We start from the raw sequence: 16,994 nt of genomic DNA on the forward strand, positions 1-16,994 counted from the left end.
TTCAGATACCCATCTGATTTCTTCCTTTAGCTCAGGTATAGAATTTTACCACCTCCAAGCTAAAGTGGTATGTTTTTAAAGAAAATCGAAATAGTAAGGAGAAACTATAGCTATCGTTTTGAACTGAACGCATCACTAGCAGTGTGTTAAGCAAAGAATTAAATTTGGGGAGACAACCTGAACAGTGCCACTAGATGGCACACGGAGCCTTTTTTAGCTCCAAATTTCACCCTACTCAAAACAGAGGCCATTAATAAAGAACTGTTCCCCTATACTAAAATGTATATAATTAATATTGAAACCAGAAGCCACTTGCTAGTCTCCAACTCTGCCACAGTGAAACTATGTCACTGAAACACGCTGCCTACAGTAGTTCTAAAATCGTCCTTTTTGGATCTAATAATACACTGAACATTGATTAAGTGTAGACCACAGTATATGCATGAAGTCTCTTGACTGAACAAATGCAGCCTGAAGGACATTACTTGGAGGGGGAAGTAAATATTTACAAGTTAAAAAATTTGCATACAGATGAAACCAAAATGACAGAGAGGTACAGAGAGGCCCTTTTTTTTTATATATATATAAAAATTAGAAGAGAAATGGCTTAAAGTAAGAGAAAACAAAATGGCAAATTTCTGCATAATAATCAGATATAGTGTATAAAAAAGATCTAAATACTTCCCAAGTATTTGCTTTAAAGGTTTATTCATTCATAGGCTGTTGCCTTATATTCCAATCCACAGTCTTAAGTCCTGCTAGTAGTAAATATAGTTTTAATGAACTACGCGATGACCCTTCTGAAATAGTCATTCACAGGTGAGAGTACATTATGTTTTTGACAGAGTTAGTCTTCAGCTGTTTCAGTTTCACATGTTGTATTTTTGCCCTCCAGATTCCATTACAGACTGGAGTATCCATAGTCTTATCCTCTCATTTTCCACTTAACTGCAGATAACCCTTCTTCCTTGGAAACCTTGTTTTTGGAGGAGGATACAGGAGTTGCATTTTAAAGAACAAAATATTGCATGTGCACAAAAGGAGAGAAGATTTAAAGAGGTGGCAGATATCAAAGGCTAGGATGATGTCTGGGGTCAAATTTAAGGCTGTGAATTTCCAGATTGTTTCCTGCAATCAGACTTAATCTTGTATGAAATGTCTCATTTTCTTTCCTTGGAAACACATTAAACATTTTAAAATGTATATCCTGCTTGTACTGTTCATTAAAAAATGAAACAACAACTAAAAGATATTAGACACGCATTAAAAAAATCCTCATCTATCCTACCACCCACATTGTAATGGCGGCTCTACGATTTTCTTCTCCCGTTATAAAAACAATATTTGCATAACTCTACCCATTCACATGGCCTGTAAGTCAGTCCTCATCAACTGACAGCAATAACAATGAATCAGCTTTAGTTACTATTGCTCCAGTTTGGTAATTCAATGCATTTCTATGATAATCAAATCCAAACTGACGTGATGAGGATAACTGATGGTTCTGCGAGTACTACGCGAGTAATCAAACAGTGTAACTTTCTCCCATGATTTAACGAACTTTTTTCTTTATGTGGCTTGACGACCATTTCAACAAGGTGGAAGAGTAAAAGATGGTTATAATAACAGGCACTTCTAAGTCATAAGGCAGCCTTTTGAAAAATTCACGTTACCAGAGACTAGCCAGTTTTGCAGTTTGTTTCCAGTAACTCAGTATATATTTTCAACTTACCAAAACCAATGAAATTTCTTTTCTACTACCCCAAAATTAAAAAAAAAATAAAAAAATTACATATTGCTTCTGAATTAAAAAAAAAAAGGGGGGAAAGATCATGTAGAACTGTACCTTGAAATATACTTATGCAGAAATGACAAGCAATTCAAAACACGAAAGGCTGATCTACTATCTAAGCACTTAAAGCCATTAATAGGAATAATGATCTAACTTGAACATATGAATGAAGCTCAAGCATTACTTTCACAGGGGTCTATTTAAATTCCTATGAGGTTTAAAGGTACCAAGGGAAGAAGCAGTTTAAAGTACTATTATGTGCAACAAAAAAAAAAAGCCCTCAGAAAAAGTGTTGAAAAAACATTAGAAATGCAAGACAGTAAATACCAAAGGTTACCACTATGACTCCTTTTGTAACACTACAGAGATATCCTTTCGGAAAATTTAATTACTTAAAAAACCCAAACCCTGATAGATATGTCAGCAGACAAGTATCTGTGAAGTATTACCACAGAAATTTTAAATACTTCTAAAAACTGAAATCCAGGCAGCAAAAAATATGGTTTTATGAAGATTATTAACTCCATGTCATTGTGAATGACCTTTAAACTTTATATTCTTTTTAACCATTTCACTAAGTTCAATATAAGAAGCTGAAAGGAAAAACTACACAATTACAACGTCTCTTCCTTATGAATTTTAAACTAACTGCCCTCTCTAAGCATCCAATTTGAGCTGTCTCCTACATTATATTCTATGTATTAGGAATGAAGACTAAACAATTTATTACAGCATAATATAGCTCTGTTGTTTAAAATATTTACAGCAACTACATTTTTTTCCTACACAGTGCAATTTAGAATGATCCTTTAATTACTTAAGCAAGTAAAGATTTTCCTTTCCTTTTTCAACTTACGTATTTTGGCTAGCACCTCAGATAAAATGTTTTTTTCTTAAAAGGAAAATGATAAAATGATAGTGAAGTCAACCTTTCAAATCAGGAGTTTGTTGAATCCCCCTAAGAAATTGTGTAAGGGCATTACACAGATGAACACATTGATGTTTTTCCTCTTCCGTGGAAAGAGAGCGCAGGTATCGGAGAGAAAAGCTGCCTGTGAGAATACTAGAAAACCCTCTTCCCCACACCCATTTTGTAGGAGCAGCCTCCTGGTTTTATAATTCTTCTAACCTTAATTTCTAGCTAGAGCGAGTTTAGTTTCAACTGGTAGAAAATGCCCATTTTATACTCTTAGAAGGACATTGTATGAAATTCAGGTACAGAAGCACACATAGAAATTGATGTGATTTTGGACTTTGACTCTTCAAAATGTATTAGCCACAGTCCAAAGGGAAGAGATGCCTTAAAATATTTCAGGTATCTCTGAGGTACTCTGAGCCCTTCCTTGCCCAAAAGATGCCCTCCCCACTCCCGCCACCACCACTGAAGTCCTAGCCCCGTCCTCCGGCTTCTCTTCCCAGTCACCACCAGACTGACTCACTCCAATTCCCACGGCTGGCAGGAGGCTCCTGGGGACTTTCTATTTGGCTTTATTCTCCTCCAGGGACAAGGGGCCAAGTTAAGTTATACCCACGCCTGCTCTCTTCCTAGGCGGGGGGTCCAAATCACATCGAACGCAGCAGAGATTCCCTAAACTTGCATAAAGCACTGCAAAGCAATTCCCACCAGCTAAGGCTCGTGCTCCATATGCTCAAATTCCCCAGTATAACCCTTTTCCTCCCTGGCCCCCGGAGACATCACCCACGGCGTAGAGATGATATAGCAAAGCACGCTTGTGCATGACAGAAGTCACAGGCAGACTGTTCTACCACACAGCAGGAAAACCAGGTTGCTGCTGCAACGTAACACTTCACCATCCGAACACGTATTATTTGTAAAAGTTTACACGCAGGTGCAAGCGGAGGAATGTCTACAACACTTTTTTTCTTCTTTGTCGAGGTATTTCCTTTCCTCCCTCCGTAGTATTACTAGCAGAAAAAAAATCAAATACAATTTTGCACAAAATCTGAAGGTTCAGAATAAGAGACAACAATGAAAAAAGATTTTCAATATGTCCGATGAAAAATGAGACTTATTTTAGCGAACATGCTATTGCCTCAATGCCAAGGGAAAAGCACTCGTCATTAGAGAAATGAATTGCTCAGCTGTTTATAAGCAAAAAGCTCTGGGGGAATTTCTCAAGGCCCAAACCACACAGCATTGCAGGGTTACACAAACATATGTTGCAGGTGTTTTAGGGTAGACAGGTGGGAAAACCTCAGCTACTGAAAAATACTCCACTTAATAGATTGTATTTGAATCTAGATAACCTAAACGCAACAGAGAAAAAACAAACAAAACAGCAGCAGTGAATTATACCTACATGCAGCAATAGGCTTACCAAAATAATCATCTCACTACTGCCAAACGGGATTTTTTAAAATGAGGTTTTTTTCAGTATATTAAACAAATGCTGCCAAACATATATCTTTTTTCTCAACTAATAATATTTTAAGTCTAAATCAAAGAACAGGCTGAACCAAACATATATTAAAAAAAGAGAAGGATAATGATGCAGTGCTGTTCTTTTTATTTAAACAAATTTATTTACTGAGCAACTTTGCTCCTTTTTCCCCCTCATTAACTGACAGGGCGATATTGGATTTTTTCATAATTCTCACAAACCCTAAGACATTTTTGTATTAAAATGCTATTTTTTTTTCTTTTCATTTGTTTCTAAGGAAAACTGGAGGAGCCTATGAGCTATATTCAGAAATGACTGGGAAGTCAGCAAAGGTTTACCTTTTCCTTCTAGATCACCTCTGCTTCCTCAATAAAGATGATACAAACATGGCAAAAATTTGGACTGGGAGCAGAGCTGAAATACAGCAGCTGAGATGTGGATAAGGAATACAGTTTGTTCAGTTCGGCAGCAGTTTTTCTATTAGGCACTAATAATTAATATGAAGTCCATACTAATGATTACCTAATAGCCTAGCTGCACAGAGAATTTCACCTTTCCTCTTTTATTATTTTGTCAGATATCCAAGCATCTGTCTCCACTCCATGACTAGACATACAGTATAAGCAATGGCTTAACGTTACATAAACATACCACAATATTTTGTATACTAACCAACCAACCCGCCCCAAACTTTAGAGCACCCAAAGCACACACCATTCCCCAAACAAAATTTTCCTTTCACCTTCTAATTTTCCTTCTCCCTAGCTACACTTCTGCAGAACAAGCAACCTGCTGGAACACAAAAGGTATTCCATCCACCTATGGACCACCAAGTTAAATCCTTACTAAAAAGAAAAAAAAAACCAGTGAGACATTAGAGGACATAATGTGCTATTGCCAATTCTTAAGTGGTTCAAGGCCAATAGCAAAATATTATCCAAAACATAGGCTGACAGTCAGCATCTACCAACCCTATGTATGAAAGCAGCACAACATGAAGAGTATCCTGCACAGAACTAATAAAGAATTTCCTTTAATCACAGGAGTCAGGAGATACGTGCACTAATACTGCCATTGGCGAAGGAACACCATAATCCTCAAACTGGGAATAATGCTTCTACAGAAAGATGCTGTGGGTCTTCAATCACAGAACTCGTTATTTAAACACAATAAGAGCATAAAGAATTATAATATTTAATAGTTTCTAAAGAAAAAGTGCTTTTTTTTTCCCCGAAACAAGAAAAATTCCCAGAAAGAACTGAAAAGTATAGAAAATTCAGTTAATCGGGTCAAGGGAGGAAGAAACCCCTGAACTCCGATGAAGCTGAAATAAGCTATCTCCAGTTTTGTTATGTGACAACCCTCCATTCCCCTGGCAATTATAAATTTCAGATACCAGGAAAATATTTTAAATACCGTGTGTTATGGTCTGTTTTTAACTTCATACACACATGCCTTCTCTCACACGGGCATTCTATGGCAAGAGATGAAGAATGGAAAAAAATGACAGGCAAGATTTAAAAATGCTTCAGTAACTTGACTGAAAGAAATTTCTAGTTGTGTATTTTGGCTTCTTGTCCTAACTGACTGGAAAGCCTTTTCTGTTTTTCATTTATACTTTTACAGTGTATTACATTTTAACAGGTAGATCAAATCCTACCATATCAGCTTTTATTGATATTCCAGACAAAAAGACTCCGACCTGCCAACGTTCAAGTTCATAACCTGTGTAAAATCCCCATCTTGCATCAACAGAATCGCTTAAGCACCTTTTAAATCTGCCTCTTAATTTAGTCGCCTATTTTTCAGCTGAACCCTTGGTTTTAAGAAGTAAATTAACTAAATAGTGAGGTATAAATCTGACAGTGTTCAGCCCTACCCCGTGACAGATTTATGCTCTGGCATCTTGCAGCCCCACACGGTTAGGAACAGGAGTTTTACAACATTGTGGAGGAAAGATCCAGGCTTTTGAAAGGAACACACAGCAAGCCTTGCTTTAAACCCTGGAATGCTCCAAATTATGAGGTTTAAAATATGACATCTTTATGTACAGAAAAGCTACCACATTATGGTTTTATTGGCACTCGTTTTGGACAACCTGCATAACTCACTGATGGCTTTGTGAGTAATGCAGTTATCCAGAGCTTATACTGATAAAACCCTTATAACCACACTTACAGCATTATAGCTTCTCCAGATACATGCTTGTACACAAATTGCACATATCAGGGGAAAAAAGAGAACATTTTAAGGTGCTATTTGGTTATTTCTGCTATGTGGCAAAGAAACAGATTAATTTACGTTCTGTGTGTAACGTGCTACATAAAACACTCGGAAAATGTCCCTAGGAGGGTGAAAAAGGTTCTTTCAAAGAGCCGCATGCACGCACCACAGCAAAAGGAATATGACATCCAAGTATTTTCCTCTAAAATGTAGAGAGAAGCTAAGGACCTTCTGTCCTTATGCTGTGGGACAAGCAACTCCTTTCATCTTGGGATTCCAGTATTGAGGATACTGCAGAGCCATTTTGATCACTACTGCTCCTTAAAAAGACAGAGTAGAAAGATACTACATCTCCAAACCTAATTTTCCATAAAAAGTTACAGCAAAGGATGAAATGTCCCATTCCCACTTCTACCTTGAAAGTATTTTGCTCTTTCAGAGAGGTGTTCCCCAACACAAATGTATCCAAATAGCTTTGTATACAACAATTAATCCATTGATATTTACTATAAAATATGTCAATACACCAGCAGTATATCTACATTTATATCAGAAGAGATTGAACTTAAATTCCATCATAATAGATTGGATATGATTCAGTAGCTAATCTTTCATATATTATTGAAAAGTTATTAATCTATTTTTATACAACTCACAGTTTGTGTTTTGCAAATTTTAGTTAAATAAATAAATTACGATACGGAGAACTTTTGATTAGGTAGAATCAAAGTGTTTTAAGTGTTTTAAGTGCTTCCTTTTGATAAACTACCTTGCAAACTAGAAGTGATTAATTGATTTGTCAGGTTGCACATAAGAAGAACCATAATCACCTCACTCTAACACCGTTAAATACACTTTATTAGTGTAATTTTATAAATAACATCATTACTCTTTAGGAGAGGGTCACTAGCTTTAGACGACTTTTTAAACAGAAGTAAACCAATCATTTGAAAGAAACAGCCCCGAGAAATTCACAAGCAGTAAGTTTTATTAGTAGCTGAAGTAATTAAGAGCTTAAAGTGCTTCAGCTTCTTGCTTTAGCATCAAGTACAATCAATCAGAATTGCTTTTACTTTGCTACTAAAGATACTAACTTTCTCAAAGAGAAAGAACAGTTTAAAGCTGCGGCTTCCAAAGAGAACTTTCTCTTCCATCTTCCCTCTTTAAAGTACTTGCCCTTAGCAAGACCGAGCTTATCAATTCACAGTCAATATTAATGGGAATGCTGATCAGCACAGGAGAATAATTCCTTCCCTATTTCCAAATTTTCCCCAATTGCTCCTCTGGCCTGAACATGAGGCTGCTGCATCTCATGCCTTCTGATTAATAGGGAAGACACCTCGATAAAAGGCGTAATTATGAAATCTTCAGAGAAGATTAAAAACTGCAAACAACTTTTTTTTTGTTGAGTTTGCAATTAGCCCAATGACTGATCAGCAAGTAGTTGCCTTGACTATTTACTGAATAATCCATATGCTACTTGGTGCTTTATAAAAACTATTATATACTTGTTTTAATATTAGTTCAAAGTAGAAACACTGGTTCTTAACTTGTCTTTTGCCATCTCCTCTGAAAGACTCTGCACCTCTCCACCCGCTCAGAAATCACCAGCCACACCACCAGCTCCTCACCGCCCTCAAGGCCAGCAGCTCTCCTGCTGGGTCACACAAGACCAGCAATGAGAACAACAGAGTCAACTTGACTTCCTTGCTGGGCTCTGCTCTCACTGCCACAAGTGGACTGCAGCACCATCTCGCTCGGCCTTACACAGAAGTGGGACAAGTCCTTTATTTCTGCACCATCTTACCTGCGGCACAGCTTTGTCTTAACTATGAGAGCTGTCACTGTCCAGGAAGCTTTGCTTTATTCTGTATTTCCTACTCATTTAAATATAATGGCTGCTTAACTTAGATTGATACAATATTTGTCGGTTCTTAACCAAACAACTGGCCTCTGCATACAACACTAAAGAGAAAGCAATACTGGAAACTGCATCGTTGCTGGCAATCTAAGAAATGAGCTTTCTCCTTCGAGTGATGACTACTGTGTTACAAATGACACTGAGGAATGAGAAGGACTTTGAAAGATTTCTCATTAGAAAAGTCTTGACTAGATGACTAATCAATCGCTTTCCAAGATTTTTTTCCTGAAAATACTACTTGTGACGTACAGGATACTTTGAAGGAAATGACTATTTTATGGTGGGTTGATTAAATGGTTAACATTTCAGGGGAGATTGCAATGAACTTTGAGAGAGAAGAGAAAGTTATTGTACTCTGAGTATTGACCACACTGCCTTTTTATATTTTAAAATGCATAGGTGTACTGGGAATAAAGGTTTTAAAACAAATGTACAAAAACAAAGAGGATTTTTAATTCATGGTACACTTACTATTTTTATGTGGTACTATGGCAACATGGTTATTCCAAGTAATTTATCATTAAACTCATAGCTGCCTGTCATACTTTATTCTATTAATGAAACACAGTAACTGAATATTTAAAACAATTATTCTTAAAGCATGGCTTACCTCCTTGGAAAGCAAAAGTTTCTGATTTTAAGAACATGAACATAAACAAATAACAAGTTAATATCATGGCTTTTAGGTGTAAAATACATGCAAGTCTTAGTTGTATAGGCCCAGATTAAAAAGCTTAGCATACAGTTACAGAAAAACCATTGATTTCTTCAAACAAAGGTGTTTCGAGTACATGTAATCTTACTGTGTTTGCAAATGGAGAAGTTAGACCATCAAAATGCTTGGGTTCACTACAAGGAATTGAATGTGGTTATAAAACTAGAGGTTAGTTTGAATATTCTGACATAAAAATCTATCTATGCTGCATGAAACATCCAAGACCTTAATCTTTCAGAATTTAAGGCAAATAGATGTTCTCTGTGAATCACTGAAAGTAAAGGCATTTATTTTTTTTTCTCTTAATTCCTTTCGTCCCAGATGAAGAGACAAGTGCTTATCTTTTCTGGAAAACCTTGTTTCCTTTATCAGTCATATCCCCTGTCAAGGCAACTCTCCTTACTCGTACCGCCAGCTCATACTGCATTGGGATATCCATTCTCCCAGCTTCCCGATACTTACTTTTCATACACCCAACCCCTATTACCGTGAATCTCCTGAAATATCAGTCACATTCTTCACAATCAAGAAAAAAAAAAGCAAAAAGCAAAAAGCAAACGTTTGTTCCCAGCCCCGTTCTCTTCTCACCCCCCTTGTTGGTACCCCTCTAACAAAATGGGCTCCGCACCCCAGCGGTACCTCTGTGTGTAGGTACAAATTAATGAGCTGCTGATGCCCGAACACTGCCAGATCCCAACTTCTGATTGGCTGCAATCTGGTCATTAAAGAGAGGTAATTAATGCCAGATTGCACACACAATGCTAACAAACAAACAAAACAACCCCAAACCAGCTTTTCTCCTGCCACAAACAGCAAAACAAACAATACTGACATAACGGCAGCTTTCAAAGGACAGTTGCAGCTCCGCAGCGGCACCTCAGTTAATGAGTGTATAGAAAAGAATTTATCTGAAGAAGAAAGTGAAACTCAACAGCCTTTCAGGCACATGAAACTAGCCTGGAGAAAACTCTGAGACAGTGGCAGCTACTTAAGAAGAAAATTCAGCTGAAAATAAATGTACAAAGAGTTCAGTTCAAAATTCCAGTAATGTGTTTTCCCCCTTGTCATTTATTGCTCAGATTGTGAAAAGTGTTAAAAGCTGGAATGCAGATTTCTCCGACTAATCGTTATATAAGTGATCACGACCATATATTATTGCTTAAGTTTTCTGTCAGTACCTGTAATTTCAGTCATGATGAACTAATATGACTTCTTTGAAATGTCATGTGTGCTTCATCATGGATTTACTTAGAATTTAATATTATTATATGACCATTTTGAATGTCAGCAAATAGCTTAAAATACAATGTTGAGAAAATACCAGCAGCAGTAACTAGAGTATTATTAGTATAACTAACAAATTAATTCCCATCAACCAAGCACAACCAATTTCCTTTTTCTGTTTTTGAATCGATAGCTTACGATAAAAGGTGTCTCCACTGAATTAAGCTCCTAACTATCTTGCTCAACAAATAGGGTAACTCACCATGTTAAAATACCTGAAAGATATCTTATTTTACAAAGATATTAAGAATAAATACAGTAAGTTTTCAGACAAAGGATGCTTTGTCAGGTTCTTAGTATGCAATGTAAAACTGTAATATTCTATGTAGTGCTTTAGTTTTCTAATAAGTCATTGTGATAAGGTTAACACTTCAACACAGAACAACATACAAATAAGAACACCCAAAGATGAAAATTACTTTGCTTATGTTGCTGTATTAGAATTTTATTTGCTAAAGGGTGAAAACAGATTTGCAAAATTCACAGTTAACTTAAAACAATAGTTTTAAACCTTTTATTCCTAGCCCTGGCTGCCTCCAGGAAGGAAAGAACATCTGGTTATTTAAGGAACACAATATGTTCACATTTTCTATGACTTTTGTTTCTAATTGGTTTTTTAAATTTTTTTTTATTTGAACAACTCTAGTTAGAACTATGTTTTTTAATCACTTTATATTTTTCCACTGCCCCATATCCGTATCTCTACTTCTTAATTTTGCAGCCTTTGCTTTGAAAATTAACTGTGCTCAATGGTTTTGATAAGGAAAAAAATGAAGAAAATTGGCCACTAGTGGGATATTAAATACACAGAGACACACCTTCAGTACGTGCTTTTGGATATACACAAAAACCCCTTCGCTTATTTTTTCATTTCACATATACATACTTTTAATAGCCCATTCTTCCATAAGAAGCTCTATCTTTATATTCAGAAGGACTGTAAGTGCATAAAAGTTACTTTCATATAAATAATTGAGGTAATTATCTGCTCAAAGATTAGAAATGTGAAACAAATACTCTGCTAAGGAGGTTAATTTTATCATCCTATGCAAAGACAACACCACTGATTTGAGCTTTTCATTCTACATTTTCCCAAGAACTGGAGCTAGCCAAATGCAGAAAATGCTGAAATTCAATTATTCTGCATTGATCTATACTCATGCCTGTAAAATTAGTATCTCTGAGGCCCCCCTTCAGAGACAGGTGCATTAACTTGTTTTGAGCTATTACGGAGATGTGTATTTCTTTTCTGTGGCACTGGAATATATCAGGGATGCGGTATCTAAAACGTTCTCTCATCTCAACTGCCTGTTTGGGTTCATGAAGTGAAACGGAGAGCTGCTGCATGCAGTAGATTAATGGCAAGTACTAATTATTTTTCATATTATTGTTATTATTGGATAATTCTAAGGCTTCTGTTAAGGTTTGATTCCACAGAAGGTCAGGAAATTGTATTTATCCATCTGTAAGAAAAAAATGCCACCCATCTTTTAAGTATAGCTTTCTTTTGACATTTAGGTTGCTCTCCTGGTGATGACGGTAGTGCAAAGAAACAAACAAAACATGACAGGTTCATCAGGCCAAAGTTTAGCTCTCCTGATAGTCTACAAGACAGTAAGTAAAAAGGAGATATCTGTTACGTCAGACCAAGGAAACTGAAGAAATGGTGGATGTTATTAGATGTGCAAACCCAGATTATTTACAGAATTGGAAATTATGGATGGAAAGGCCACATCAGGTCCATCTTAACTACTTCACCATATATGACAGGATCGTTCCCTAAGAACCTTTCAGTTTTATGTATGTACCACCAACCTTTCTTAGTCCAAATACCCCCCAACTTCCCCTCCGTGAGATAATTTGGCATTTACCTAGCTGCAAAAATAATCCCAAAGACAATATATATTAAAAAACCTGCAAGAGGCAGATTCCTGTTTGTCCCTGTCCGTGAGTTCTAAATTGCATTTCTTGTCCAGCTGCAATTTAAAGCTCCAAGGGGCAGAGAGTAAGCCTCTCTCGGATAGTTGGAACAACACTCAACATTCTTGCCATGTGCAGCAAATAATAAAATAAGCCACCAGACCATGCAACGGTCACCCACAGAAGAGTTCCCTGACTTCACATACTAAAGCCCAAGAGAAATCTTGGAAAAATGCCACACAGAACAACTCAGCCCTGGTTCAGGAGATCTAAATTGCACTGAACCAAATGTAATTTCCCATTAGAAACCAGAAGCTGGTGAGGGAGAAATGCACAGGAAAACATCAAAGGAGGAAGAAAAATCATTAAGCACTGAATTTGCTAATCATCACATACAAGTTATGCTACTGACTAAAATCTCCTTGTCTTTTCTTCCAATCTCCTTTTATCTGCTCAGGGAATAACGGCAAACTGAATTATCTTTATGCAGATAGCAAAGAAAAGGTATCATAATTTTCCCACTTATATTGGTATATAATCTGTGTACTGACTTTAGACTCCTACAGCACCCAGGATGTCTTGTTGAGTCTTCCTTTTCATTCTGTGTAATGAGAAATTTTGACAGACTTGGAAAATTTTTGTGTGTAGGTCTTAGAGAATAACAAGACTTCCATTTCAGAAATACATTGGATTGAATCAACATATGCTTATAGACACATAAGTGAAACTAAAAATCATACCTAGGGAAAGAAACTGGTACCCAAGTCATAGCACTGAAAATACTTTTCTTTCTCAGACCAGGAGCTATTTTTTTGCTTTAGAGTGATCCTTTACAACAGTTTAACTTCCTTACTGTAAGAAGTCCAGATCTGTTTATGCAGTCTCAACCCAAAGATCCAACATAAAACGAGAGGTGGCTGGAAGCCCCTTAGGACTCTTCACTCTCTGGAAATCCCAGCTTCCTAACCTTCAGAGTATTTCCCAAGCAGATAAGTACAGCTCAGAAATGAGGAACGATTGTAATTAATCATATCTAAAACGACAAAACAACTAGCTGTCTTTGCATGAAAGAACCCTAAGTAGTCATTCACCTCAATGAAGGGAGAACTACCTCAAAGACACGGTAGGAACTACACCGAGTATTTTTTTGAAAGGTGTTCAAGGCACACCTGAGAACGTTAGTTAATAGGACTCTGAGGCCTTATAAGCCTGACAACTTCTATCTCTGGGCAACCTGTTCCAGTCTTTCACCACCCTCATTAGTGGTGAAAAATTTCTTCCTTAGATTTGGTATAAATCTACTCTCTTTTAGTTTAAAACCATTACCCCTTGTCCTATCGCAACAGGCCCTGCTAAAATGTCTGTCCCCATCTTTCCTCTAAGCCCCCTTTAAGTACTGGAAGGCTGCAATAAGGTCTCCTCAGAGCCTTGTCTTCTCCAGGCTCAATAATCCCAACTCTCTCAGCCTTTCCTTGCACAAGAGCTGTTCCATCACTCGGATCATTTTTGTGGCCCTCCTCTGGACCCGCTCCAACAGGTCTATGTCTTTCCTGTGCTGAGGGCTCCAGAGCTGGATGCAGTACTCCAGGTGGGGTCTCAGCAGAGCAGAGTAGAGGGGCAGAATCACCTCCCTCCACCTCCTGGCCACGCTACTTTGGATGCAGCCCAGGATATGGTTGGCCTTCTGGGCTACGAGCACACGTTGCCAGCTCATGTGCAGCTTTTCAGCCACCAGTACTCCCAAGTCCTTCTCAGCAGGGCTGCTCTCAGTCCCTTCATCCCCCAGCCTCTACTGATACCCAGGGTTGCCCTGACCCAGGCGCAGGACCCTGCACTTGGCCTTGTTGAACCTCATGAGGTTCACACAGGCCCATTCCTTGAGCTTGTCCAGGTCCCTCTGGATGGCATCCCATCCCTCAGGTGTGTCAACCGCAGCACTCAGCTTGGTGTTGTCTGCAAACTTGCTAAGGGTGCACTCAATCCCACTATCTCTGCCATTGATGAAGATATTAAATAGTACTGGTTCCAATACGGACCCTTGAGGGACATCACTCGTCACCGATCTCCATGTGGACATTGAGCCGTTGACCGCTACCCTCTCTGGATGCAACCAGCCAACCAATTCCTCAACCGAACAGTCCACCCATCAAATCCATCTCTCTCCGATTTAGAGAGAATGATGTTGTGGGGGACTGTGTCAAAGGCCTTACAGAAGGCCTTTACAATAAAGATGACATACTTTACTTCTCGTCATGAAAGAAATCTTTGTGCGCAAGAGGAATGAAGAAAGCAGTTGCAAGGATGTAGATTTCTGCAAAAAACTGATACAGAAACGAGACAATTTTTTTCTTAATCCATAAATGCGTAAACATTAGTACTGAATGAAATTTTGCAGATGGCAGTCAGAGTGCAGCAGCAATGAATTTTTCACTTTCAATGGTGATGTGTATCAAGAAGATGAGGAAATCAGACTTCACACTGGCCGCCTACTAATGGGACACGCACAAAGACAGTTCAAAACCAGCAACACAAATTCTGCTATCTGCCAAAGATCTGAGTACTGCAAAGATTACCATGTACAGCTTCATTTCAAACACTTTATCCACTACCCTCTGGATATCTGCTGTATATTATATCCACACATATACACATGGAATTCTAAAATAGCAAGAGGTTTGGGTTTTTTTCAGTATAGATGACTGTGTCAGAAACTGTATGCTAGTAATATGTAACATAAAATTTATGAATTTATACATTTTATTCATGTGAATCTTTTCAGGCTGTAACAGCAGACTCTCATTTTTAATTGAAAACCATCATGTAACTATTATATATTGGGCAGGGGTAGTGCTTTAAGGATTAACAGTGACTGATCTGCAGAAATCCCATGGAAAAGGTCTTACAGTTGAAATTGCATGACGGTTTCTATACAGCTTACTAGATTATATAAAGTGTTACTGTTTCCCTCAAAAGTATACTTCATTATGAAAAATGTCTGTGCAGAATACCAAGCAAAGGTATTCTAAAGAGCACAAACATCTGCAGTTACCAGAGCTCTGGATAATTTTAGCAAAGTAGTAGGACAGTATCCTTTAAAGAGTAAAGGAACTTGTTTCTACTCTTGGTTACCAACTCTTCCCTTCAGCGTTTTTATCAGGTAAGAAGAAATTTGAAACTACAGTTTAGTTTCCCAAAATGTAGGTTGTTATTAACTTCACAGTATTTAGAACATTCTGTTACAGAGACTTATTCCCTGTATTTAGAAAGCAAGCATCTCACCTTTGGATCTCGGAGAAAAAGTGCTCTTAGGATAAGGGAGTGAACATCTCCAATTGGAGGATAATGCATCAGAAGTCCCAAACAGGTCTGATAATTACTTGAAATCACTAGAACAAAAATGGGAAGGGGAAAAAAAAAAAAAAGAGGGGGGGAAAAGTGAAATATTACTATCTTATTTTGATAGCCCCAAACAGTACCTTTCCCAGTAGATTCATTACAGTTCAGATTCAGCTGTCTTCTCCCACATTAAGTCTCTTAGAACTAAAGCACTCAGAGTAAAAGAAGATACTGCATAATCAAGCTTCGTGACTATGCTTGGTCCAACATCATTAAGGACAATGCTAAACCTACTACCGACTTTATGTCATAGATGTTTATGTTAGCTCCAGATTTAGATGCCTAAATTTAGATCTCTGTAGCTGTGCACCTAAAGCCTGCCTAAAAAAAGCAGGGCAATAGAATCAGTGGAGCTTGAAAAACTAGTCCTACACTCTATTTCAGAGTGTAGGACTAGCTCTTGAAATGGCTTTTTAGACATTCATCTGCAGACACCTAAATTTAAATATGATAATTTGTGAGACAAATTTCACCTTCCTTCCTGCTTTTATGATAACTTTCCCCCACTCCAACAATTCTTTGCTGAAATATCTTTTACGTTGTTCTTATGTACATATACACATACATGCCCCCACACATATACAAACACAAAGGTAAAATGATGTCAACAACTCGTTTTCTCATAAATCAGGAACTATTCATGAAATGCTCAGGATAAAGGGAAAAGGCTAGATTTTAATTTCATAAATACTTAAAAATATAGTATACCATTAACTTTATTAGAATTTTCTACTTATTCAGGAAATTTTCAGCGTGCTTTGCTAAAGTTTATAATTTTGTTATAATTGTGCTTGATTTTATCTGACTCTATGTAAATGCTTGTCGTTGTTCTTTGCTTGTCGTTGTCGTCTTCTGTTTTGGGTTTTTTTTCCCCAAATCAATCTAATTATGAGTGCAATTATTAAAGACATCTTTTCAGGCAGGTCTATGTAAACTACTTCATTTCTTTTGCACTATCTAAATCCAGGCAATCCATCTGCCACAGCTGTCAAAGCAATGCCTGTTAATGATGCTTGCACTCTGCAACATAAAGACAGCCTCTAACAATAGCAATTATAAATAAATTTCTAACAAACTTTACTATTCTGAGAACTTCAGCTGTAACAAATATTAATTAATCAGGCCTCTACACCAGAAAGGATCATTGCAATACAAAATTATTTTGAATCAATAAAAGGCAAAATAAAGGACTGTTTTGCGGACAAAAGGATTTAAATGTTTTACTTTTTTTCTTTCATGTGAATAAGCCTCATATCCTCCTGTACCTTTCCTCCCTCAACAAGAGGATTATGGGGAAAAGATGCAGCACTGGGCAAAATGAATAATTATAATCTGTGTAGG

The 16,994-nt window shown here is 37.3% G+C and overlaps 1 protein-coding gene across 1 annotated transcript in view; it reads right to left on the bottom strand.

Moving 5' to 3' along the window:
• The window catches only part of LOC104622894 (TBC1 domain family member 5-like), a gene marked incomplete at its 3' end in the record, with an annotated part of 98,367 nt that overhangs the window by 52,490 nt on the left and 28,883 nt on the right, over window positions 1–16,994 (bottom strand). The window contains exon 3 of the mRNA XM_010289815.1: window positions 15,537–15,643. Coding sequence (XP_010288117.1) covers window positions 15,537–15,643 — 107 coding nt within the window. The remainder of the gene's footprint in view (window positions 1–15,536; window positions 15,644–16,994) is intronic.

Source organism: Phaethon lepturus, unplaced genomic scaffold (genome assembly GCF_000687285.1).
Source record: "Phaethon lepturus isolate BGI_N335 unplaced genomic scaffold, ASM68728v1 scaffold1376, whole genome shotgun sequence".
Lineage (NCBI taxonomy): Eukaryota > Metazoa > Chordata > Aves > Phaethontiformes > Phaethontidae > Phaethon > Phaethon lepturus.